Source organism: Triturus cristatus, chromosome 3_1 (genome assembly GCF_964204655.1).
Source record: "Triturus cristatus chromosome 3_1, aTriCri1.1, whole genome shotgun sequence".
In the NCBI taxonomy this organism is placed as follows: Eukaryota; Metazoa; Chordata; class Amphibia; order Caudata; family Salamandridae; genus Triturus; species Triturus cristatus.
Genome location: NC_140583.1, coordinates 757,778,893 through 757,806,224, shown reverse-complemented (window position 1 = coordinate 757,806,224; position 27,332 = coordinate 757,778,893). Strand labels below are relative to the sequence as shown.

At 42.9% G+C, this 27,332-nt stretch overlaps 1 protein-coding gene across 7 annotated transcripts in view; it reads right to left on the bottom strand.

Annotated features, from left to right (window-relative positions):
- The window catches only part of BRSK2 (BR serine/threonine kinase 2), a 672,447-nt gene that overhangs the window by 81,642 nt on the left and 563,473 nt on the right, over nucleotides 1-27,332 (bottom strand). For 4 of the 7 annotated variants that reach the window (XM_085644912.1, XM_085644913.1, XM_085644914.1 and 1 more), the window contains one exon: nucleotides 22,665-23,280. In XM_085644912.1, coding sequence (XP_085501038.1) covers nucleotides 22,665-23,280 — 616 coding nt within the window. The remainder of the gene's footprint in view (nucleotides 1-22,664; nucleotides 23,281-27,332) is intronic. The other 3 variants (XM_085644916.1, XM_085644919.1, XM_085644917.1) reach the window with 1 other exon arrangement.

Here is a 27,332-nt window from a genome sequence, read left to right as displayed (position 1 = left end):
GACTCTGGGACGGCTGTCAACCTGTGTGTAGTGCTTCGGTGTGGGAGGCGAATTCTGGAGTTGTCGTTTACTGCTACCCTGCGAAGAGTTGACATCAGTTTGCCTCAGCGTTCCTGTGAGGGCTGCGCAGGTCAGCCCCGTCTGCCGGTATCCACGGTGCCCAGCTGTTCTTCGTGCAAGCTCCTGTGTGAGCACCGGTTTGGTGGTCCCGTAGTGCTCTCTCTACCCAGCGGAGTATAGGTGCCCACCGAGAGCCGCGTCGGAACAGCAGCCTGATTCTTGTCAGCTCCGGCGCTCGCTCCCTCCTTCCAACGGCGGTTTCCTGTGGAGCTGTCTTCCTGCGGAGGCTCTTGGCTCCGCCCTGGGGTATCGTCTGCCGGCGCACCAGTCCTCCTTGGGCCGGTCAGCAGTTTCCGGATCAGCAAGTAAGATCCAACCAGTTCACTTTCAGTTTTTCGTCTGTTTCTTCTGTGATGCGCACACAAAGTCCGTGTTGTCAAAATCCTCCCAAGGCCATACTCATCGTGTGCACATTGCTTCACTGTGACATGCACACAGGAGGTGTGCATCTCAATTGCCTTATGCTTTTGCGTGTATTTCTGCACTGTGGCACGCACACATTTTAGACGTTCTATACTTTCCGTGTTTTGTTTGAAAATTACACTGTGATGTGCACATATTGCGTGCATACCCTACATTTTCTAGGTGCCTAAATCTACTGTGACACGCTCACATTGGGTGTGCTATGTTGTCTGTGTCACATCTGGCATGGGTTTTGGTGTTTAATCCTGTGTCAAATCTTGCAATGTTCTTCGCATGAGTTGAGTGGGGCCTCAAAGTCTGCACTTCCTCTGTTAAAGTCGGGATGTTCAGGTACATAGTCATATAACCTTGTGAGCCTCACAGATACGAAATGGGCACTCCTGGCATGAGTCAACCTCCGTCTTTCCTCAATGACTGTGGTGATCCAGAGATTCATTGGAAGGACTGGACAAAGCTATTCGAATCCTATTTAATCGCTATGGGGGGTGAAAGGTTCTCTCCGTTGCGCAAACAACATATCCTGTTACACAATTTGGGCGTTCATGGACGGAAAGTCTATGAAACTTTACCTGAGCCTGAGTTGGAAGAGGAGGATAATGTTGATGTGTATGACATTACTCTGATGAAGTTAGAGTTACATTTTGGTGACAAGGTCAATGTGGTGCTTGAACGCCATAAGTTTTTTAGTCGTACCCAAGGAAAGGGGGAATCGATTAATAATTACATAGCTGCCCTTAGAGGTCTTACACAATTGTGTGATTTTGGTGACTTAAACGATTCCCTTATAAGAGATCAACTTGTGAGGTGTACAAATAGTGGGAAGGTACAAGAGAAATTGTTGGCAAAAAATCCATCCCTAAAGGATGCCATTTCAATTGCACAATCTGTGGAGCATACCGCCAAGTGTGTCAGAGAAATGAAAATTAAAGAGGAAGTTGTGGCAGCCATTCAGTGTGAAGGTTCTGAGGGAGAAGTTTTTAAGGTTAACAATAGAGAAAGTATTAAAAGCACACCCATTAGTGGTCCCATTAGGGAGAGCCAAGGGTTGAAATGTTTTAGGTGTGGCAGCAATAACCACCTGGCCAACAGCCCCTTTTGTTCAGCACGGGGGGTTTTGTGTAAAAAATGCAATAGAAGAGGCCATTTAGCCAGGGTATGCAGGGATTGGTCAAGTAACTCTGCTAGGGCTGTCAACACCAGCGGGGAATCGCAAGCGAGATTCATTTTTCAAGTGAAAGATAGTCATGAAGCTGACAGGCCAAATTATCCCAAATGTGTCATTCTCATTGATAACAAACCCCTTGAGGTGTATGCGGACTCGTGTTCACCGTTTACGTTAGTTAACCTAGCAGATTTTGAGAATTTCCTGGGGTGCGACAAGGGTATGCTGGTTCCCCCTGATATATCGCCTGAAGGGTACACCAGAGACCCCATCCCTTTGGTGGGGATGGTTAGTAGTCACATAGACTTCAAGGGTAGAACCATTGTAGGCAAAGTGTATGTAGTTGAGAGGGGTGCGAACCTGTTGGGGTGGAAACACCAGAAAGATCTGGGTATTATCCTTGACCCTAACGATGAGAACCAAGTCATCTTAGTAGACATTCTCAATGGCAATAAGCTCATACAAGATGCATTTCCTGATCTTTTTACTGAAAAATTGGGAAAGTTAAAAGATTTCCAACACAAAATTAAAGTGAAGAAGGGCGCTAAACCTGTGGTCCACAGAGCGCGTCCTGTTCCTTTCCGTCTGAGAGAAATCCTCAAAAGTGAGTTGGATAAATTGTGTGACATGGGCGTCATTCAACCGATAGAGGCATCTGAATGGTTGGCCCCTCTAGTTCTTGCTTCTAAAGCTAATGGTAATGGTATCCGCGTCTGTGTGGACCTGCGCAGCCTCTACGACAACATCTGGGTGGAGAGGTTCCCCCTGCCCAACATAAACGAGATGCTGAGCACTATGGGAAAAGGGTGTTACTTCTCTGTCATAGATTTATCGATGGCTTACCATCAAGTCGAGTTACATCCTGATTCCAGACCCCTGACGGCATTTTCATCGCCGCTTGGGGCCTACATGTTCATCAGGATGCCTTTCGGCTTGGCTTCGGCGGCGTCTGTTTTTCAAAAAGTCATGCAAAAAGTTCTGGGGGGCATAAAGAACACTCTTTGTTTTCAGGATGACATACTAATGTATGGGTCGACGGAGGAAGAACATGATGTTATCCTCAACAAAATGTGCCAAAGATTGTCTAATGCAGGATTAACTGTCAAACTTGATAAGTGCAAGATCAAAGTGACCTCGGTGGATTATTTGGGTCACACCATATCGAAGGAGGGGTTCAAACCAAAGCACAGCCTGATTCAAGCTGTCAGGGATGCAGCAAACCCCTCAAGCAAAGAGGAGCTTAAATCTTTTCTAGGCCTAGTTGAGTACATGTCTAAGTACGTAAAAAGTTTTGCAGATCTTTGTGATGGTCTACGTGAGCTCCTAAAGAAAGACAGAGAATTTGTGTGGGAGGAGAGACACAGCATGATGGTGAAGTCCATAAAAGATCGTATCCTAGGATCACCTGCACTAGGGTCGTTTGACCCACGGAAAAAAACCATCCTCACTACGGATGCATCCAACAAAGGTTTGGGTGCGATGCTTTCTCAGAAGGACCAAGGCCAAGATACCATTATAGCATTTGCATCACAGACCCTCAATTCAGCGGAAAAAAACTATTCTGTCATCGAAAGGGAGGCGTTGGCGTGCTTCTGGGCTGTCAACCATTTTAAATTGTTCTTGTGGGGGATACAATTTGTTATACACACTGACCACAAGCCTTTGACATTTATGTTCTCGTCAAAAAGTGTACATAACAATTCTCCGAGAATTTCAAAATGGGTCCTGGGCCTAGAAAACTACTGCTTTAAAGTGGAATACCTCCCAGGTCCGGAGAATGTAATTGCTGACTATTTATCCAGGTCTCCACTTGTGGATTATTCTAGCGAGGAGCAGTTGGATGTCCCCATTTTAGCCATGCATCTCCCTTCTTTAACAAAAGAAGAATGGGATGCTAGCGTGAAGGAAGACAAAGAGATGAGCATCCTTAAACAATTCATCCTCAATGGCTGGCCTGAGACTCGCTCACAAGTTCCAGATTCGGTCAAAGACTTTTGGGAGGTGAGGTACGAATTGTCTATACAGTCGGATGTGATACATCGAGGGAACAGAGCTGTTCCCCCCAAGAGTATGAGGAACAAAATTATCGACCTGGCCCATGAGGGTCACTTGGGCAGGAGCCTCACGAAGAACAAAGTTAGGAGCTGCTTCTGGTTCCCAAGAATGGACTCCATGATTGAACTCAAAGTAAAGGAATGCATTAGCTGTGCAAATAGTGACAAAAGCAAAATCACACGCAATGCTCCCTTATCCCCTGTTGAGGTTCCGGAGGTTCCTTGGACAAAATTAGCTGTAGACATTATTGGTCCTATGGATGTACTAGGTATACAAAGGAGGTTCATGTTCGTTCTTGTAGATTATACCTCTCATTGGGTGAATTTTAAATTTACTTCATCTACCACAACGAGCAACCTCATCTCATTTTTAAAGAGTGTTTTTGTGTATGAGGGTATCCCAGCCATATTGGTGACAGACAATGGGGTGCAGTTTACCTCAGAGACAATGAAGTCATTCTTAGGGAATCTCAACATAAAGCATGAAAAAACTGCTCTCTATTGCCCCAGGGCAAATGGGTTGGTAGAAAGGGCTAATCGGTTAATTAAAGAACACATCCAATTGGCCATCACCAGTGGGTTTGATGTTGAAGATTCTTTAAGAGAGTGCATCTGGTCTTACCATACCACGCCCAATCTTATCACAGGGGTGTCTCCCTTTGTGTGTTTGAGAGGGAGGGAACCCTGTACAAAAATGAACCCGGGTTGGCTGGGAGGTGGAAAAAGGGTAGTCCCTGATCAGGTGAAGAGCAGAGTGAAGATTTCCCAACACCAACGGAAGTACAAGGGGTGGTACGACCAGATGCATGGTGTCAAAGCTCAGGAGTACAAGGTTGGCACCACAGTGCAGGTTAAGAAGCCCACTTATGTTCAGCCAGGTTGTAGCAAGTACCATACACATCAATGTGTGGAAAAGTTTGGTCGCAATGTAGTTCGCCTGGATAATGGACAGACTTGGAGCAAAGACAGAGTGGTGGTCTCACCCCAACCGTAAAGCTGTTTCCTTCGTTTCCCCACATAAGGAGATGTGTTGTAATCTCCATCATTTGCATAATGGTATAGCCCATGCCCCCTACCTGCTGGCCCTGTTGGTACGGCTGGGCAGTGGGAGCTCACTATTGAATGTTGACAAACGAAGGTTCTGATTTAGTGTGGAGAGCGGATGACTGGAATAAACAGAGTCACACTCACCTCGTGTGTGGTCTTTTCTTCATTATAACAGGAAGGTATTTCATTGCCTCGACTGCCCCAATACAAAATATCCCGAGAAGGTGACGAAGCATTAGCACACATTGTTCAAGATTTGATCAAAGTGGGGGGAGTGGAAAAAGTCCCCTATACCACTTGCAATAGCCCTATCTTTCCTATTTTGAAAAAAGACACTGATACTAAAATGTACAGATTCATTATTGATTTGTGGGAGGTTAATAAAATTGTAGTGCCCCAATATCCAGTAGTTTCTGATATCACAACCCTTCTCACTATGGTCCCTCCCACTGCCACTACATTTTCGGTGATCGACTTAAAGAACGCAGTTTTCTCAATACCCATTCACCCTGAAAGCTGCTATCTATTTGGATGTACACTAAAAAATAGACCCTTCCGGTTCTGCAGAGTTCCACAGGGCTATACAGAGAGTCCTTGTATTTACAGTCAGGCTTTGAAAAGACAACTTGATTCCTTTCCTGTACCAAACGGGGTGGCCCTCATTCAGTAGGTCGATGATATTTTGTTAGCAGCTGACACTCCTGAGCAACGTGAAGAAGGTTGTTACTTTTATCATTTCTTGCTTCTCATAGTCACAAATTCTCGCGAAAGAAATTGCAATATTGTAGACAGCAGGTTACCTATTTAGGTCACCTCCTGTCTAAGGAGGGACGTGCACTCACACCAGACCGCATTCTGACCCTTTAAGATACTCCTGTGCCCCGTACTCAGAAGGATGTCCGTGCACTGATTACCCTCACCTCTTTTTGTAGGCAGTGGATCCCCAGTTTTTCACATATTGTTAAACCTTTGTTGGCTCTATTGACTAAAGACACTCAAATGCCCCTCCCATGGACTACTGAGTGCCAGAATGCCTTACAACAGTTACGCCAAGCCCTTTGCTCTGCACCAGTATTAGGAACTCCAGACTATACTAAAGCTTTCACACTCTATGTCCACGAAAGGGAAGGTTGTGCTCTCTCGGTTTTAACACAGACACACGGCAATAAACAACGCCCGTGCGCATATTTTTCAGCTGTCCTTGATCCAGTCGCTCTCGTGCTGCCTGGATGTTTCCGAGCGATGGCGGCAACGGCTGTATCTATACGCCAGAGTGGAGGAATAGTTTTGTCACATAAATTGCTTGTGTTAGTGCCCCATTCAGTTGAGGCTTTGCTAAATCAAACAAAGACGCAACATTTGACTAGTGCATGTTTGGCAGGATATGAATTGACACTTTTGGCCCCCCATATCAAGTTAAAAAGATGCCTGACACTAAACCCTGCCACATTGTTGCCATTTCCAGCCACAGTCACAAAAGCCACATGATTGTATATTTCTCACGGAAGAGCAAACAAAGGGTCGTGTTGACCTACAAGATACACCTCTTTCTAGTGTTAATGGGGAGTTATGGGCTGATGGCTCATGTTTAAAATTACCTGATGGCACTACATCTGCTGCCTATGCTATTACGACACTTAGGACAGTAATCGAGACAGCTCCCATCCCACAGAAGTCGGCCCAAGCGGCTGAACTGATTGCACTGACGAGAGCATGTGAGCTTAGTACAGACTTACTTGTCAACATTTTTACCGACAGCTAGTACGCTTTCGGGGTGGCACACAATTTTGGTCGCTTATGGAAAGAAAGGGGTTTCCTCACCTCACATGGGACACAGATAGTGCATGGAGAATTAGTGCATAATCTTTTTACTGCCCTAACCTATCCTAAGAAAGTGGCAATTGTTAAGTGTAGTGCACACAAGAAAGTGACTGATAAAATAGGAGCAGGTAACGCAGTTGCGGTTCACACAGCCTGTGAGACCGGAATGCAGCAAAGTACCACATCTATGTATGTGGTGAAGTCACAGGCTGAACATTGGCATGATGCCAGGCAAGAGGTGCTGGACATGCAACAATCTGCCTCCGCTGACGAACTAGACCAATGGTCTAAGGAGGGAACACTGGATGATGAGGGCTGCTGGAGGAATAAAGATATGACCAAATGGAAGTTACCCACAGCATACATATACCCTTTGAGTCACATGGCACATGGGCAGGCACATGTTGGTGCATCCTCAATGGCAAAACAACTTATGCAAGTTTGGGATCATCCTGATATTGCCGGCACTGCTAAAAAGATAGTCCAGTCTTGTCTGGTCTGTCTCCAGTATAATCCTGGAAAGGTATCGCGAACCCCAACTGGAGGGTTTGCGACACCAATTGCAACTTTTGAGGTCCTGCAAATGGATTACATTCACTTTGAGAACTGTAATAATCTAAAATATGTCCTAGTAGTGGTTTGTACCTTCAGTAAATGGGTGGAGGCGTATGCTACGAAGGATAAAACAGCTCTCACAACAGCAAAAGTTCTCCTAAAGGAGTTCTTTCCTCGATTCAGCATTTGTTGGGCCCTATGGAGTGACAACGGACCTCATTTCATTGGGCAAGTTGTAGAATATGTCATGAAAGGGTTGGGGATTAAGCAAGAATTTCATGCCGCTTTTCACTCACAATCATCAGGCTTGGTGGAGAGTTACAACTACACCCTGAAATTGAAATTGGCTAAAATATATGCTTCCACGTCTTTGAAATGGCCTGATGCACAGCCCCTAGCCTTGCTTTCTATCAGTTCGATACCACATACACGATCTGGCCTTACGCCATATGAAATTGTCTTTAGAAAGCCCATGAATATTTGGGGGGTCCCTAAGCCTCGCCCTATACATGATGTAACTGACAGCTTGTCTTTTATTTATCAGCAGGTGCGGGAAGCTGTTCCAGACAGGTCGCAGGGTGAGGGCCACAATCCGCGGCTTGGCGATTTCATGCTGACGAAATCGTTTCGACTGACAAATTCTTTGGCACCTTGGTGGCTTAGCCCAGAGCAGGTCCTCCTTGCTACCAGAACTGCAGTGCAAGCGACCAACTGGAAGAATTGGGTCCATGCCAGCCATTGCCAAAACATTTCGCATGCCCTCGTGAGCCCAGCTGTGCTGACAGATCACCGTGACATCCTGGTCACCGAGAAAGGACGAGCAGCGTCATCTGAAGGGCCTGAAGAAGTCTTCCCGGACCACACGCTTCCTGGTGCATCTAGATATCTGCTTCAATCCAGGAAGAAAGACATTTCATCGCAAAGAGAGACTGTTTGAGCCACTGTCCTTGGTGGGTAAAGACTGACTACAAAGGGGGGTAGCCTTTTAGTGACTACTCGTCTCAACGTTAGTGAAGAAACCAACGCCTTCAGGCATCATCTGTTTTGTTGTTTGCCAACGAGATAGACATGCCTGAGGAGTAGAAATCGAATGCTGCAAAAGTTTGTAGCAAATGCACAATGTTCATCACTGGACTAACTTTGACTGCTGTCATTATTGCTGTTTTAATGTGGGTTGTGGAGGAAGTAACTCCGGCTCAAAACTTACTGTCTGCTACTACTCCTGTCCCCACAGAACATTATTACTTCACTCTTCCCTATCATGAAAAGAAGCATCGAATGTCATATCTTAATAACACTTTCATACAAATGCTGCATCATACTCATAATGCTACAAACACTACCAACTGCTGGGTATGTGGAATAATGCCAGCCCATCAGAAGAACTGCTGGGTATGTGGAATAATGCCAGCCCATCAGAAGAAGGGAAGAACACCTTTCATTCCCTTGCCATTCTCTCATAATGGCTCCTGTAGAGCCTGGTTCGCACTGTTGTGGGCATCTGAAATTAGTAATATTACTCTAGCTGATGTAGGAGGACTTAATGCGCAGCTGAATAAGATTTGTTACCCGATGAGGAAGGGGACCCACAAGCCAAAGGAACTGTATGGGAATCGCAAAGGAAATTCCTCCACAAGATAACTTTTCCCCAACACTCGAACAGCCAAAGGTAATGGGCCTCCTGGTATTGCTGTTACTAGTGCCCAAGCAAATCTTTGTGTGAGTAGTTTTGGCAGTATCCCAGTGGGAAAAGGTGACTGTACTACAGTATTGAATATCACTATAACGAACAATAGCAGTTTTCTATCCTCACACAATACTTATTTAATTTGTGGAAGTAAAGGTTACTATCATCTACCAATTGGATGGTCTGGAATATGCAATGTGTCCTTCTTGCGTCCTCCTGTGTTCTTAGCACCTGCATCTTATCATAAAGATCTAAAATTGTTTAATGACATTTCCTTGAACTGATTCAAAAGAACTATAAATAATGATGAAGTGAATCAAACTGACACTGCGTTACAGCAATATGTTGACTTTAATTTGGGACTCTTTTTCTTTGTTGGTGTGGCTTTGAACAGTAGAAAAATTAGACGCTTGACCCGAGTGGTAGAGGCAGTGACTAATCAAACAGCAATGGCTCTTGGAAATATTACAGAAGAACTCCAAATTACGAGAATTGTGAGTTTGCAAAATAGAATGGTGCTAGATGTAATCTTAGCTGATCGTGGTGGAGCATGTCGCATTATCAGGTGTAACTGCTGCGTGTTCATCCCTGACCACGTCCCTTCTGTCTATGATGCCATTTCTAAAATGCATAAAATAGCCACTGAGATACATCAAGACTCAGGAACATGGACTTGGACTGGATAGTTCTGGAACATATTTTCTGTATGGGGTCTGAAAATATTGTCGGCCTTATTCATAATTATTGCAATTCTCTTCTCTTGTTTTTTACGTATTCAATTTGGGCCAATGCTCTGTTCCCTCTGTATTTCCACTTGTTCTACTTCTTTACCATCTAAAACGAATGTCCAAAATGCAAATGCCTGTTTAGCAATAGAACGAGAAATCTGTGAAATGATGTTAATTGACATTCATGATGTGTATCGTACCCCTTTGAAGAAATAAGAAAATGTCACAGCGTATGCTAATAGGGCGTCTGTGGAAAACGTATAATATTTTCATTAGCATAAGCAACAGCCATTTTGGCTGTGGTGTCCATTTTGTTTCCTCCGTAATTCTTTCATCCCCTGCTGTTCGCCTTTTCACTCTGCTTGTGTCATCTATTTTAGTTGACCTCCTGACATGGCTAAGCAATGTACGTGCTGGGGGTTTGTAGCTGCCAGTGCACCTGATCTTAAAAGTTATCTGTTGACTGTTTACTGCTGCCATAAGCATTCCTGCTCCCCCTCCCTATTTGCTGACCACATAGTCATCTATCTGCCCTTGTTTGCTGATAGCTATTTCTAAACTTGTTCCTTCCATTTCTGTCCACATGCTTACATTGCAACAAAACTGTATAAAAAGGACGATGGTTTGTGAATCCAGTGTACTTCCTCCTGCAGCACTCGAGTGTGTTGTGTGGACGTGGTCCCACTCATGAGTGATTAATAAACTTGTTTTTTTATTTCAACTCTAGTGTCGAACTCTATTTTGTTAGTCTTTGGACCCGTGGACGAGAGGGTGACCCTGAACCAGTGTGCTCACTTTTGGGTACATTTCCACAGTATGTAGAACATCATTGCCACTTTTAAGCATCTGCTCAATGTCATGATGGCAGGAGCGGGAACCTACTTGGATGATGTTATTTTAACTTGCCTGCTAGCATATGGAACACCATCACTAGGGCTGTGTTTACAGCCAAGGTGCTAAGAGCCAGATCACTACAGGAAGGGATGTGTGGTTGGCTGGAATAAATTCAGACAGATACTACCCAAAGTTATGGCTATTTCACAATGATTTTCTCCCAAGGCTTATACACTAGTATAGACTTTTATGGAGATGGCTGGAAATTAATACATGACTACAGTTTTACAGTAGCTTGGCACCTCATTTAACTAACTTGCCAAAGAGAAAAAAAGTTATAGAGGGCGCACTGTATTGAAATGAGTTCTATAGCCTATCGAAGTTTGAAGTATGCCCTCTCTGCTGCCTCTTAAATACAGACTATAATATTTGATATCCACACATTATACATATAGATGGCTTTTGTGCTCTGGGGCATTAATTACACCAAGAATGTCTAGCGATGGTGTGGTTCATGTGGAAACTGCATACATACTAGACCATTCTTAATCCTCGGAAGCAGCCTGTGTCAGCAGGACCCCTTTGGAGGCTGCTGATTTGCCATCTACATAAAATATTGGTGGAACATCACAAGACCCAGAAGCATTCCAATTGAGTTGTGTTTCAGTGTCCGGCCAAAAAGAGATTTCAACATTAATATCCTGGTCAAAGGCCACTTCAATAGGGAGATACAACTCCTTCTCAGACACTATATACAGACGGTGTGCATCCACAGCAAGCATTCCATGTGACAATATGTGCTACATCTGCCTTTGCCAAGCAACTGAATTTCCTCTGTATTTAAAACTAGTGCTTTCAGCCTGTGCAGGACCCTGCTTCAGCCCGTTACTCAGAAATGATGGATACAGAAATATATTGGCCCACTTCTAAGAAGCGCGGCGTTAGTCTTGTTGGCTTAACGCTGCGCTCCGCCACTTCTGCAATGCAGGTCTGCACATTATTTCAAAGAATACGGTACCGACCTACATTTCTTCCTGCGCTGGCACTAAATTTAGCAACCTAGCGCCAACGCAGGTACCCTTGCACCATAGTGCAAGTATGCTTGCGTTGAGGGGAAGGATTGTTTATGCGCAAGAAGGTGTCCCTTCATGCACATCAAACAATCTAAAATTGCGTTTGTAACTCCTATGTGTGCTGCTTTGTGCAGCACACATAGAAGTTGCAACTCGTCATTTTGAAAAAATGATTTTTTATGTGCAGGAAGGTACACCTTCCTGCATATGAACAATGAATGGTGTTTTGCTGTTTCTATGTGTGCTGCACAACTCAGCACACAAGGAACAGCAAAAACTAGGCAAAAAATAAAGCATTTCTCCTCATTTCACCAGGGTAAGACCAGGTTTTCCCTGGTCTTAATTTTGGCGCTGGCCGTTATTTACACCATCCTTGTCAAAATCAATGGGTGTTGCGGTTGAACGCCCTCCACAACACTCATTGCCCACCCCTTTCACGCTAAGTATAGCCTTATTTACCAGGTAGCGCTGAGCCACGTTATGTAGCTTAATGCTGCCTTGTAAATAAGGCGTAGCCCATATCACCACAGGATCGTCGAAAAAAGTGATGTTCCTGTGGCGATAGGGGCTTGTAAATATGCCTCCTCGAGTTTGAGGCAGACATAACTGTCCCTTTCTTAGCCTTGTGGCGGTAGAGACCAGGAATATGAGTATGTGACTATAGCTAGGGTGGCTTAATGTATTCATCTTTAGGGTTTATTTTATGGAACCTTTACTATAAATATTCATGCTGAAACTGAATTAATATTAATTTGTCAAAGCCATTAAGGCTTCCTTAAAAAATGACATTATTAAAAAATAAACGAGTGATTCGCCACGGAGAATAAAAAAAAGTATAATACCCGTTTGACTTGGATAGCAATACAGATAAAATGTACAAATCCTTCCAAACAAGGACTGTACATGTATATGTAGTGGGCTGGATATTTTGTCTAAAACTAAGCTAATGTTTTTTTTTATAGGTTTATTAAGTATGTTCTGTGGCAAATTAGAAGAAAGGGAAACAGATAAAAATTCCATGTTTGCATGTGTCCAACTAAGCGGATTCCCTAGGGGTGAAAGAATGGAACACCTAGTGTGCCCTGAGGCCAGCTTTATATTGCCTTTTATGAATAATGATCAAACATAAGTAAGAAATTACAATTCTGCATAAAGATGTCCACATAAATCCAACCAAATCACTTCGCTGGGTCATCCCAAAACGAGTATAAAATATAACCTCTGTGGTCTTGTCCTCCGTGTATTACCTTTCCATAGTAAAAGCTAATCGGGGGGAGCTAGTCATTCCTCCATAAAGTGTGCTATGGCTGATATAGAAAAAATAAGATAGACAAAATGTTCTTTTCAAGACAATTTCAGAATTAAATGACCAAATAAAGATTTATATAGCTGGTTCAAGAGTGAACCTAGTTTTCAATATTTGAAATAATGAATGGACAACAAGTGAGGTTGAACTTGGAGACAACTTAGAGTTTGGGATAGTAATGCAGTATCATCGGCCTACTTCAAGGGGCTAGCTGCCTCATTCCCAGGTGCAGAATCAGATTGCATGCCACTGATATAACATGGAGGGGACTGCTGAGGTATAGACTAATCAAGAGTGGTGCCATCAGTCACAGTCCATCTTCCAAGCATAGCTTCACTGAGGTTGAGGCATTGACGTCACACAGCCAGCCATGAGGCTCATTGCGATAAAAAAAGTAAGCAAATCCTTAGGCATACTCATATGAAAAATATTCTTCAAGGATAATGCTCGAGTGGTTTTATCAAAGGCGTAAGTGAAATAGATAAAGGAGGCATAACAGAAACCTTTACAAGTACTTCAGTACCTGTTTAACAGGAAGGATAGAAAATAAAATTGACTGTGACATTAATGTGATTGTCTGAAACCTGGGAGTAAGGAAAGAAATAGCATTAACCCAACACCATATACGGGTGTGCATATGTTTTGCAAAAACTTTCCAAATAGAATTCAGCAATGAAATGAAATAGTCGGAGCTGGGGAGTGACAGGTTATTTTCTTTCTACAAGAGCAGAATATTAGAGATCCTCATTCCTGAGGGAAAAGCACCCCGACCCAAAAAGGCATTAAGTGCAGTTAAAAGTTTACCAGCATTATGGTGCTAATTTCAATATTGCATTAGTGCAATATTGGAATATGTGCATGGACCTCCCTCCTCCTTCGTGGTTGCATGTCAGGATAGCGAAAGGTAACTGTTTGGGTGGGGGGATAGTGATTGTCATTTTTATAGGACATAGTTTGTAATCAGGTAGTGATTGTGAATGTTATGTATTTGCAGCAAAAGAACAAGTCAATCATTACAATAACAATTGATATTACGCTGTTTTCCTTCCTGTTGGAAAATGGCCCTCTCTGAAGGGTCACCCCAAACGTTTTGCCTTCCTCATCCTCTTTTTACAGAACTTTTCTTGTTGGCCTTAGGACACTGTGGACTTTACCTCTGCTAACCAGTGCTAAAGTGCATATGCTTTTCCCCTAAACATGATGACATTGGTGTATACCTGATTGGCATATTTGAGGTACAGGTAAGTCCCTTGTAAAGTGGTATACCATATACCCAGGGCATGTACTTCAACTTCTACTAGTGGGCCTGCAGCACTAATTGTTCCACACACTAAAGTAGCATTTCAAACCTGTCTCAGGCCTGCCACTGCAGAGCCTGTGTGTGCAGTTTACTTCCACTTCTACTTGGCATTAAAAACCAATTGCCAAGCCTTGAACTTCCATTTTATAACATATACGTCACCCCTAAGGTAGGCCCTAAGTAACACTAAGGGCAGGGTGCTATGTACATAAAAGGTAGGACATGTACCTTTCTGTTTTGCATGTCCTGGTAGTGACAAACAGCCTATTTAGTTTTGCCCTACTGGGATGCCTACTCCTCTCATAGGCTAGCATTGGAAATTCCTTAATACACTAGGCTGTAATTCCTGATCAGAGAGGAGCAGTTTTTTCATGTTTCATATGTTTGGAATGGTAATGATAAATCCTGCTTAGTGGTGATATTGGATTTAACATTACAGTTTTAGAAATGCCACTTTTGGAGAGTGGACATTTACTGCTCTTTGTGCCCGACAGTCTCTTTCCAATACATGTCTGGGGTGGCCACAAACACAGGAAGGTGAGGCTCATCTGCATTCTGAGAACTCATCTGCATTCATCTGCATTCTGGGCATCGAGTAATGGGAGGGGCTGACACTTACACTTCAATAGGTAGTGTCCTATCCACACATAAAGCACTGATCTAGCCTGGCAGACAGGGATCGCTGAGAACCAGTACAAGATCTTGGCCACCAAGACAGACACTGCCAGTGGTGGCTGGTAAGGCATTAAAGTGGTTGAGTATAATTATTACTATTTATTTGAGCTCTTGAACAATGGTTTAAGCTATTCTGATGTTATACATTAAAGTGCTATAATGCAACCAAGTGCTTTTCTATGGGAGAGCCAGTCTTGCTGCAGTGAAAAACGACTTTGGAGATGTTTCACTGTCAGGACATGTAAAACTTAAAAACACATTTACACATGTGTACTTCTTAAATACCCTGAACCCTTCCCAATGGGCACTTAGGGCCGCTTGCAGGGGTGACTTGTATGTGTTAAAAATGAAGGATTATGCTTGGCAAAAGGTTTCTTTTACAGTAGCGGTCCGTGGAGGGAGTTCGGTGGGGCAGTGAGACGGGGGAGGGGCAGGGTGGGGACATGTAAACACTGGAATATGGATGAACCGAGGTAAGTACACATTAAATAAATAAAACGAATTCCTTCAGTTTTACACCTCACCACTTTAACACTTCATAATTTGCCACTGGGCAGGACCCCACAACAGGTCCAAAGCGAGTCTTGCGCCACGCCAGAGGTAGGCTACAATCTATACAACAATATTGGGTCTGGTTGAAAAGGTTGCTGCTGCAAAGGTGTATTTTCCCCCTGGTCCTCAGAGCCTTAGTTTGTCAATGCATACTACACAGGTGGGAGGCAAAGGGCCTCTACCTTTTTATGTGGAGGGTGGCACCAAGTGGACCAGCCTACTGCCTACCTATCACAAATTCCACTTGAAAGAACACATCATTCCCTTCAAGCAGCTCAAGTGTCACATGAGGGAGAGGGGGCCATGCAACCTGACTTGATTAAGTAATTTAATTCGTTTTCAAAGATTACCTTAACCTTGGCGGACCCCTAATGAGAATAACAGGAAGAAAATAGGATAGATGCTAGGCAACTATTGGTTCCCCAAGTGAAGTCAGGAAGGCGGCCAGGCGTTTCAGAAAGTGAACACAATGTCCATTTGTTGGCAGTGTGTGGCATTAAGAGGCACTTTGAGGGAAGGTGGCGAGGAGTGATAGCAAGAAACTTCCAAAAGGAGGGAGGGTGTAGAAGTGGCTGCGGACACGAAGGCACCTTCCTACACATACTATGGGAATGCCCCTTGGTCCAGAGGTACTGGAAGAAAATACATGAGGTTATGGGTGAAGTGGTAAATCAGGCTCTCCCATTGGAAGCTAAGAGATGCCTCCTGAATGTATGGGAGCCCACTGACTTAAACAACACACGTATGACCTGGGTTACATTGGGGCTGATGATAGCAAAACATAATATAGCCCAGAAATGGGGGGCATCACAGGCTCCAGCAGTGTGTGCGTGGACGAAAGACATGGACTGGTGCATGTTCCGGGAAAAATATGTTTATGTAGCCAGGGGATGTCCTAAGAAGTGGTTCCGCATTTGGAACGATTGGAATGAATATAGAGGGACTATATGCACCCCACCACTGTTACCAGCTCAAGATGAACCACTATAGTAATTGCACAAATCACCTGTAACCAACAGATTATGCCTTGTACAAAGATGTGTATCATGTCCAACCAACACATCTGACCGCATTGTATTCTTGCCTTGTAACTCTGATTCCTACTGTTAATAAAAAGAATTATAAAAATAAAAGACCTTTCCAAAAGAGGCTCAGTCAGCGGCAGAAGAAGCTTTTTGAGGGGACAGGCAAGACCCTGTAGCCTGCATATGCAATGCATGTAGAAGCAGAAATCACCCAATTACATACAGCTGGCGCCCAAATTAACAGTAAGCATAGCCAGTTCTGAGATGAGAGAGTCAATGAGCTCAGAAGCCCCGGGGTTGAGGAACTCTCTATGGGGCCAGTCTGCCATTTGGGTTTAGGAAACATACTCTTCAAATTGTCTGGACAGGATGTTTTTATCTTCACTGGTAGGGGAATTCAGTATATTACATTCGCTATATCACATGGAAATAATATTGCATCCACTACAAAAACCTAACAATTTATAGTAAGGTATGTATACAATTACTATTCCTAATTCCACCAATACTTACCTCCCAAGGTACCCATGAATAGAGTTAAGAATAGTAAGCATGTAGCTTACAAAGTAGTGGTAAGTCGATATGGTGGATGCAATATTACTTATTATAGGTTGATTTCAACAACCTTGATATAGCGTCCTGCAACCTTACTAGGAGTCTCCTAAGCAGTGAGTGTGCATTTGAATTATTCAAGGAACTTGGTTATTTTAGAATAATTTGACTATATCAACATAGCTTCAGGCATGTTTAGCGCCAGAGGCTCAGTATTTCTGAAATTATTTACAAGCCCCTTGCGCCACCGGTATGCCCATTTTCCCCCTTGTTAAAAGTGTCGTGCCAGTGGTGCAAGGGGCTTGTAAATAAGCCCCTTCATTGGCCTTCTTTGAGGTAGTTACTAACATGCCAAGTAACAGTTTCACAACTGTGCTGCTTACTCCACTGTTCAGCCTGCCCCTTGCACCACTTCACCATTGTGTTGAGTTGGCAGCATTGAGCATATTGCTCCGAACTGTTTCCAATCAGTGCTCGATCCTTTCAACAAGGAAGTAGCATGGCAAGCCTCGTCTGCTGCCCAATAAAAGACCAAAGCAAACAGCCTCCTCTATTGAGCCCGTGACAGAGCATGGTGTTTGTCATAAAATCTGCTCAATGAATTCCACCTGTCAGTATGACATAAATACTAATTTTTGAAGACAAAACTACTAGCGTTAACCGAATTAGTGTACAACGTGAGAAATGTGCAAAGGCACAATGATTGTTCTGCTCAGTAAATGAAATACAATACAATGAGAACTAAATGGAATTAATATAGTTTATATGCATTTTCTAATATGTGTCATTCTGTCTTCCTTGCTATAGAAAATTAAAACAACAAAGAAAGAGCATAATTCTTCGTGAAAGTATAGTGTAGGATTTTAAAACTAATTATTTCTTTGCTAAATAAATGTAGGCCTTAGAATATTAGGGGATGTGTTCACGTACTCCTGTCCTTGTGATTTTGTAAAACAAATGCTGTCTTTGATTTTAGGCCTTCACGTGTTACGAGTTGTTTCCTAGAGTGTAGATATTAGTCTAAATCCGTCTGAAAATATTGCGTTCTTTCCTGTCTGAGCGAGAGTAGTCGGATGTTTGAAACTTACTGTTTCATTAATAAAATACATACGTATCTAGGTTACTTTCACTTCCTTCTTCAGAAGTTGTATAATGTATCAGACAAAGGGTGTTTAGAAATTATGGTTAGGTCATTGTCAGAAGACCGCCACACCATCATGTTAAGCAAATGAAAATGTTCGTAGAGAGAAAAGAGTGATACAATGTGACCCAAGGAAAGGACGTTACAATGTATGAAGACCTTCGCGGGAAGGTAGTCTTCGGCTTGTTCTCAAGACGACCTGGGGACTCGTCCTGCGTTCGTGGTGTGAGCTGCATGCCGTGCAGATTCCTGATATTCTAACTGGCAATCCTGCTGAATCCACTGAACTTCCCTGAGACTTTGCACATCATCGGCTGATGGTGTTGCCTCCGCTATTCCTAACGGCCGTGGGAATAGTTTTCCTACTAATATTTGCTGAGCATTAGTTTTCCGTTCATAGGTGAAGTATTTTCACTGCTGCTGTGTTCTTTGCTTGTTCTCTCTCTCCGTTATTCTTGATGAATCTGTTATTGTGATTTGAATCTGTTGTGCCATATTGTGATAATCTGTAACATTTGTGATCTAAGATGTCCTTCTATTTGGACTTTGTGATTGACCATTCATTATTCTAAATAACAAAGAGATAATCAAAAGAAAGGTGTTTGTCTTTATTCATAAGATAGATGAATACTTGCCTAACGTTTTGGATTATGTTGTTTAGCGTATTTCCTTCATTCTAGGTCCTCATGGGGAAATAGCATTACCGTGGTTTCAAATACACAGTCCCTTTTAACTCTACCAAAGATCCATTGGAGGACCTTTGTTACAGTTTCCTGTGGAATAATGACATATGGTCCCGACATTATAGATATGTTATTGTAGTTATTATTAGAGTTTGGTGTAGTTAGTAAGTGCTGAAATTATTTCCCACCCGCTTCCGCTACATCACCCTGTATGTGCCAACATCAACTCTGTAACCTGTTTTTAGCAACTGGTTGTAAGTACTCCACCTTAGCACCAACACAAGGTACACTGCCATGCATCAGGAATGTTGAGCTTTTTACAGCAGTAATACAGTGGGTGAGCCTGGGACTATTTGCAGGAACTGAAAACATTGGCACAGACCACTTATTGTTTACTGCTCAAGCTCATGTGCATTTAAGGATATTTGTTGATACATATGTTACTTTCTTATCACAATTGTGTGTGTATACTTATTCCCTTTGTCTCATGAATGTATCTTAATTCTATGCAGCTGCTCCCATAAAAAGAATACTTGCAGGCTTTGTGTGAAGGTTAGTGCCAAAGGGGTATCCACCAAAAATTGGTGGATGTTCAGTCTACCCACATTTCACAATACCTTCTCTCATTTAGATGTTGGTGGATGGCAGGCTGCCTTACAGCAGAGCCACCATTAGCTCCATCACCAAAACCTGCTCAGTTGTGCTGCCAGCATTAACATGGTGATAGAAAGGCCATCCCAGGTACATCTTATATCTGCTGGTTTTATTTCTGATCCGGTCCACCAGACAGAAAAGGACACAGATGCTTCAAAGCAACTTGCAAAGACTTCCAGTGCATCAGGGTCATTAGTATTTCTTTTTGCAAGACAGCCGTCCTACTTTTACAGTATGTCTTCAGGGAAAAATTGCACGGGTGTCTTCTGTCTGTAGAAAAATAATGGAAGGAAAGTCCTCATCCAACTATAAAGCTTCACAGAGCCTTAAAACATTCTCCACGACTGACAGCATAGGGCACAGTAGACAACCAGCACCTCTTTGACCAGAACCAATTTTTGGTGGATCGCAAAAGTCCAAGGATTAAATAAAGATGCCTTTAAATTCTGCATTTATCTTACCACATTTGCTGCTCATTTAAGACAGAGGTCAAATGTCAGGCTATGTCTTCAGACAAATTACTACTTTTTGAACATGGGGATTGGTGTTTACAGACTCCTCAAACTTTGCAGTCAGAGAAAGAAATGTAAAGTGAATTATGTGACAACCTGACCAGGGTACAGAGAGTGTGAAAGAAAAGGCTGAAGGTCGCCATTTGTTGGTGACACAAAACAAAATGTCAACATCTGTGAATGAACTGTACATTTACAGCAGGTAGGAATGCAAAAATAAAACACTTTTTTGGTAATTCCGAAGTGTGATGAAAACAAAGATTTTAATAGGATCGAAACAAATCAAGACACTTGGTGATGCACAAATGATAAATATTCACTGAAACCCGATTTCCACACATTATGAATTGTGTGCAATATAGTTTTATAACGAAAACTGTATATCTGTGCAAATTAAGTGGCTTTTTCAAAGGAAAAATGTGATGTCCGTAAATGACCGCACTGCCACATGATACTTTCGTTACATTAAAATTTCGCCTGCCGCATGACCATTAAAGCTGGGTGGGTCCAGAAGATTGTCCTTCTAAGAAAGCACAGTCTTGGACCATTTGGAGTAGTATAGTGGGGTGACTGAGACAGCCTTACAATTGATCAATGCTCTGCGTGATAGCCAATGGGTAAGGATTGCTTTGTCCTCATCATCGTGAAGGAAAATCATTTTGGAGGTCTACCAAGCAACTGCTGTCTTACCATTTGCATTTACCTTATACATATTCCCCTGATGAAGATGAGCTTGCAGAGCATGATGTGTATCAGCAGTTTACTGATTTACCTCCGATTGCACCAGATCCCTTAACGTCTTAGCAAAATCCCTAACTGTTTGAAAGCCAGCTGTTTTGGATGAAGCAGAATTCTCTACATTTGAATGGGTAAAATAGTGAAATAATGGGGAAAGGAACCTCAACCAACATAAGCCTACCTCTTGCCTGACCTCAAGAACAGGGAGCAGTGACAGTGCCATTGACTTACAGAAAAAGAATGTTGGTGTCAGATCATCTCAGACAACTCCTGTTCCCTAAAGATCTCAGTCCACCAAAACTGCGCACTAACCAGCAGCTCGTAGTGTACCCGCCTATTCAAGACAGACCATCAAAAGGAAAACATAGTATCATTTATAATCTTACAGTTGGACTACTGTAGCAAGGCATATATCAACCTCTCCAAATAAGAATTATATAAGCTTCAGATGTTAAAACAAAAGGCTCTGAGAGAAAAAGACAAAAAAACATACCACAGCAGCACAATGCGGAAACAGTTATGGTTATGTTGAAAGTCCTGTGCACTTTATACAAATCCTACAGAAGGCACAGGTCTCAAATACCTGCAGAGTCCAAATCCATGTTATGTAACAGGAACCACAGATAAATCAATACGAGGATTATCACCCACACCAATTTCAGAGTGAACTAACATAGCGGTAAAAACATGAAAAAGAAGGAGTCCGACCAGGAGAATGCCACGATTCACACCAATGCATATCATCATCAAGGCCTTCAACTACAGACCAACCAACCTCTTTATTCTGGTCTTTCTCGAAACCTAAGGGTTCCTGGTCCCATCCCACACTCATAGGACCATACAAATACAGAGTAGCCAGGTTCAAACATAGACACCACCATGCAATGCAAGATATTGGCTGGAGGCACCTGGTGTGTACCTACTGATCTCTGGGTTTGATATTCCAGTGCTTCTTAGTAAATCCAAGTCAGGAGCTTAAATTATTGAAATAAATAATGTAGATATGAAATGTATTAAGACACCTTAAGGATAGTAGTTATCCTCCCATTTCATATAAATGTTCACGTGCCTTACTCCCCCTCTTCTTGTAGCTTTGCATAGACCTGTTTGCAGCCAGATAACAAGACTAAACCTATCACCCCTGCACTTCTGCATCTGCGCGCCCCCATTCCCTTTGCCTCAATATCCTATGTCATAAACATATTAAATACACCCTTCCTCAGGAGGAGAGCATACACATGATTCTAGATTTGATCTAACGAAGGGAGGGCCATTCATTCACAGACCACGGCGTGCCTCACTTGCAGATTGCTAGCTATCTGCAATTTCAAAAGGAGGGTTGTCTCCAAAACCTTCTGGAAAAAGTATCCTGTGAACAATATGTTTTGATTTAGAGCTTGGGGAGATAATGACGCTCTGAAAATTACGTGCATGAGGAGAATAAAGAGGAATCAGAAGAAAGGCTTGTGAAACTGTCAAAAACTAGAGAGGATCTGCCCAGAAATTCAATGAATTCTTTTTTTTGTTTACAACATTTCAATTCAATGTAAAAGTGGCACAAGAGACAAGGATTTTGCCTAAATTGCTTGAGACTCCATTGCACAATATAATGACTAATATGTCGTCTGGACAGGGAAAGATATTCTTATGTATCAGAAATGGACCCAGAGGAGCTAACGCTATTCAAGTTGAGTCATTTACAAGTCTCGTTCAACTTTTCACAGGCACCAGTCACTTCATCTCCATCCATTCATGACTCACCCTTCCTCCACTTGCTCCTCTCACTAAAGTCCAAAACATACTAGTCTCTCCTTTTGCCTCCGTTCCCTTGACCTCATCAAACGTACAAATGTCATCAATTTGAGTCCAATCCCTTTGTTGATCCTACGAGTGCACAACCTTGAATCCCACAACTTCTGCCCATTATCTCCTTCACTCAGTTTGTCTGATGATTTTTCCTGAAACACCTGACATAGACTTGAAGCAATAAAAGCAAGACTTACACCACAATTTCAAACTTACCCTGTAATTTCCGGCGGTGGAAGCGTGGTGACCCAAGGAAGCTGTTCTTGATGGAGTTGAGTCGCGTCCTCCATGGCATGCCTCCGATGCTTGGACTGGAAGGTGGTGTTGGGTTCGGCGTGCCTGCCGGACTTTCCTTGGGTGTGTGCACTGGTGTCCCTTTGGGAGTGGGAAGGGGACTTCCCCTTGGAGAATGGTGAGGGGTGACCTGTATTGTAGGAATAGATTTGGTATGCCCATCATTACTATAAGGTGATAACCGAATCGGAGACATGGGGCTAGTGTGCGCCGCTGGAACAGTAATTTTGGGACTGAAGTTTGCTGTGTTGACAGGCAGACGGTTATGTGCATTTTGCGAGGGTGTGCTCCGTGAAGGCGAGGCATTAGAGCGACTGGCAGGAAGCGGGTTGGATTTGGTTGACTGGATAGGCTTCTCGGCCAGCTTGTTCTTGGATGGCAGGGTCTGCGTCTTTGGATTAGGCGACATCCCCTGCATTGGCTGGAGATTGTTGCCTTGCCTCGTGTTTCTACAGGCATCAGCATCCAAGGTAACCTGAGGGCGGGGGGGAAAAGGGTGGTTGGGATTCTGAGGGGGGATGAAGAACTTTCTGATAGGCTAGGAGACAAAACGCAAAGAGGGACGAGGAGAAAGAGAGAGAACCCATGCATATCTCAAGTATGTGTGCAGTCAACCAGTGAAGATGCATGCACGTAGAGAAGCATTTGTGCAATACCACAATGATGCAATCACATCCACAGGATGGGAAGAGGAATGTGAACATTAAGGATGGAGTGGAAGACAATCAAAAGTTGGGTGATGTGGGGAATGATTGCAAAGGAACAAGAACAAAAAAAGAACAAAAAAACAAGAGACATGCAGTTAGCTGGGAAATGCAGCAAATTCTGACAACAGATTCAACAATAGCAACAGCAGCAGCCAAACCCACAATGATCACCAGAACAACCCAAAACGGACAGGCAAATCAAAAGGTGTGCGGTGATAGGGGCATTACAAGCAGCAAAAGCGTGATCCACATCTGACATGAAGCCAATGAAGATACATGTGAAGATGCTTGGGTGGGAGGCGAGAGGTTCGTGTAAGAGTGCAGAAGCATCTACCTTTCAGCCCTTCATGATCTTGTAGGAGGAAGTGACATCACTGACACTATGTGAACATCAACTTCCATTTTGAGTCTGCCCTTTCTGGGTGATATCGTCACTTCCTCACATGAAAAACAGTCCTGTTTCTAAATGGCGATTTTTGATGAAAACAATTTAGATATGTTTACCAATGTCGAAATAAAGTATAAATAAGTTCGAGTTTGCCATTTTTTCAGACCTCTTCATGTCCAGTATTTTTAAGGCTTGGAGATCTCTTGAGACTCCTCAACAGATGAATGAATCACAGTAGAGCATTTTATGAAGCCTTGATAGTCATTTTAAACACTTTCAGTCTGTTTATGACACACTATGAAGTCCCTCATTTGCTACCCTGCAAGGCTCCATAACTAGCCAACCTGCAGGTTTGCCAGCAAAAAGCCTCAGGCTTGGCTTTTGCAGCTCGGTCACTGGTGCAAGAAGTCAATTCTCACCTTCGAGCCCCCTTGACCAGCAAGGTGCACAGGCCTAGGAGGACCATGCCAGCATTTAAATACCAGGTCCCAGCAGAACGCAGGTGCCCAAAAGTAATTTCACTGAATATGTGTCCTCTACAGCGTGCACCCTCACCAATGACGAGACTGATTTGTAAAAATCTTAATGTATGGAACGAAAATGTAATCCTTCCTCCCTGAAAATAAGACACAGACCATGAGAAATCAGAAACAAGCCTGTAAGCTTCAGGGTGGAAAGATTACACAAAATGTATATGTATCGACTGTAAACTGTAATGTAAATCCTCAGGCAACCATTCTCTGTACTTTACAAATGTATTATTCCATAATCAACAGAGTTTAACAACACATAAATGTTAGAAAACATATACAAAAATAGTTTATCAATATTCAAAGAATATATTCACATGACATACATAAATATATATAAAATACAGCTCTAAAATATATATATATGTCATGTTAATATATCCATTGAATATTGATGATAAAATATGTTTGTTTATTTTTTCTAACATTTATGTGTTGTTGAGCTCTGTTGATTGTGAAATCATGTATTTGTAAAGCAAAGAGAATGGTTGCGTGAGGATTTACATCACAGTTGTCTTTTCCCTGGCTCAGGAACTTTTCAGAAGTGCAGGGGGTCCCCTTTATATGCACCATGTATCAACTGTGGCCCTTGGCTACCTAGTGACCAGGCAGGGCAATGGCCACACCTTTCCTGCTAGACCTTTCATCACAGCATTCAAGGTGAGGAGCTTGGCAGCACATTTGTTGGAAGTGCATCAGGTGCCAGGACTCATTACCCACCATTCTCAGTGACCGGCATATCCCTCCTCTCAGTATTAGGGCACTCTCTACAGTGGGCACCTGACATTGGCACATGGCTCGTGCAGCTGACAGGCCAATCGATTACTGATGTAAAGGCCATTCCAACCTGCAGAGTCCTGCTCGGTTACTGGAAACCAAGCAAAACCTTACCCCTTTCTAGAGGTGAGAAAACTTGCCGTAGTATCTGGTGGAGGGGGTTGTTATCATACCTGAGATAAACATTATATATAATAAACAGGAACTACTTTGGGAGGCGAATCTCCTATTTGCTCCGCCCTTTCAGCTGGTGGCGGTACGGTGATGTTTATCATCATCCTAAATTCCCAAGTGATTTAGATGGATTATTTGAGAACATTTGGGACAGAAGGAGTGGTCAAACAATGATGCAACAGATAAAATAACCTGAGCTGTTCTATTCAGCTTCCGGAAGCACACTCCTAACCTTATTCTTCTAAACATCTGATTATTGTAACCATGACTACTTGCTTTTTACATTTTAGCACCAAACCTCAGGTCTAATAATATCTTGGGAAATCAGAGCCATTGTGCACTAGAACCAACAGGCACCCAAGGGAAGGTGAGCTGCCAGATTACAGATGTCTACCTGAAGTTGAGCCCAAGAAGGGAGCCAGGCCCACTAGGTGAAGCGGACATGACCCACCATGCCTGTTTTGTTAACATGTTGGAAGTCGACATGAGGATCACCAGGAGGAAGAAGTGATTGAGCAACAGAGTGAACAGCATTGGAACTTGCAGGAGCCTCACGGGACTTGTTTAGAATTGGGTTGAAGACCATTACTTTGAAGATGGAATCATTGGCTCTGAGGAGGTCTGAAGAATTTCAAAACTCGAACTCCGTCTTACGACAACGGAGGCCAGATAGACTGGGTACGACTCACCTAAAAAGGTACTCTCAGTAGCAATGTGAAGGAAGCCACTTCAACTCTGCTCAAAGATCCCTGAAGAGGATCAGAGAAAGTTTAATGCCTGCATTTTGTCACATATCTTTCTCATACTTTGGTGGTCTCCATGAGCGTTCTCCGTCTTGTTATGTGCTATTCAGGGCGCAAATACAGGGGTTCCAGATGGAGAAACTAAGGAAGATTCAGTCTCTGCTCACCTATCTTAAAACATCTTAAACATGGGAGTATGATTCCCGCTAGCATCTGCAGGTGCCTTGTATGTACAAAGCCACAAACATTTCTCCATGCTAGTGCCAACCATTACTGTAGAGCTTTCGCTCACTAGACTGAAAATAGCTGAAACGTGTTGCGTAAAAGTGTACCCATTGCTAATATGTGGCTGAAATCAGAGTTTAACCGATATAATGAACCAAGGCACTTAGAAGCCACACTAATGGCATATTGGGTGATACACAAGTGCTACTTAACAACAGGAACAATGATAAGAAATCAGTGTAGGAAGAACAAAATCTCTCAGCAAAAATGTCTACCACTAACTAGCAATGTTTAAGCAGCTTTAAATGCGTAAAAACAAATTATCATGTGACAATCCATCAATGTATTAGAAACCAAAATGCCAATATTTACCCACTCACGTTTAGGTAATGAGACAACTATCTGCCAGCAGAAAATGCACTTAACAATCAGCAAGTCATCCGTTTAACACAACCAACCCATCAATAATCTGCCACATAAAGCAAATGAGTATTTCAACCACTGGATCTATTACATGAGAAAATCTATCAAGCAAAACACAAGTGAGCAAAGAGTAATCCATTATCAATCCCTTCACCTGACAGAAAATGGCAAGAGCAAAACAACAAAACAACCAGCTTTAGGGACCTGGTATTCACTCACCGTAAGGTGAAAAATAGACATGGCATCTCCACGTATTTGTCATTGCAGACTGTTTAACAGTGACGTGGTCAAGTTGGAACATAAAATGAATGCTAAATTGTTTAGTTAATGGATCCGATTTCATGCAGCCTATAATACCGAAACTTTAGACCAGATGCGCAAAGCAATTTAGCAGTTGTAAACCTTGCTATTTGCTAAATCACAGGATTTGAGACAGCTAAATGTCTGCAGTTTCAGTTGCAAATCATTGATGGGTTACTGACTCCTCAAAGGATGTGGTAAACTATTCGCAAAGGGGAAGGGGTCCCAGGTGCACCCATTCCCACAGGGACCCCTTTGCGAATGTAAAAAAAAAATGTTTAGGAGTGGGCACTGGTGCCGGGGGACAATAACCAACTCTCAAT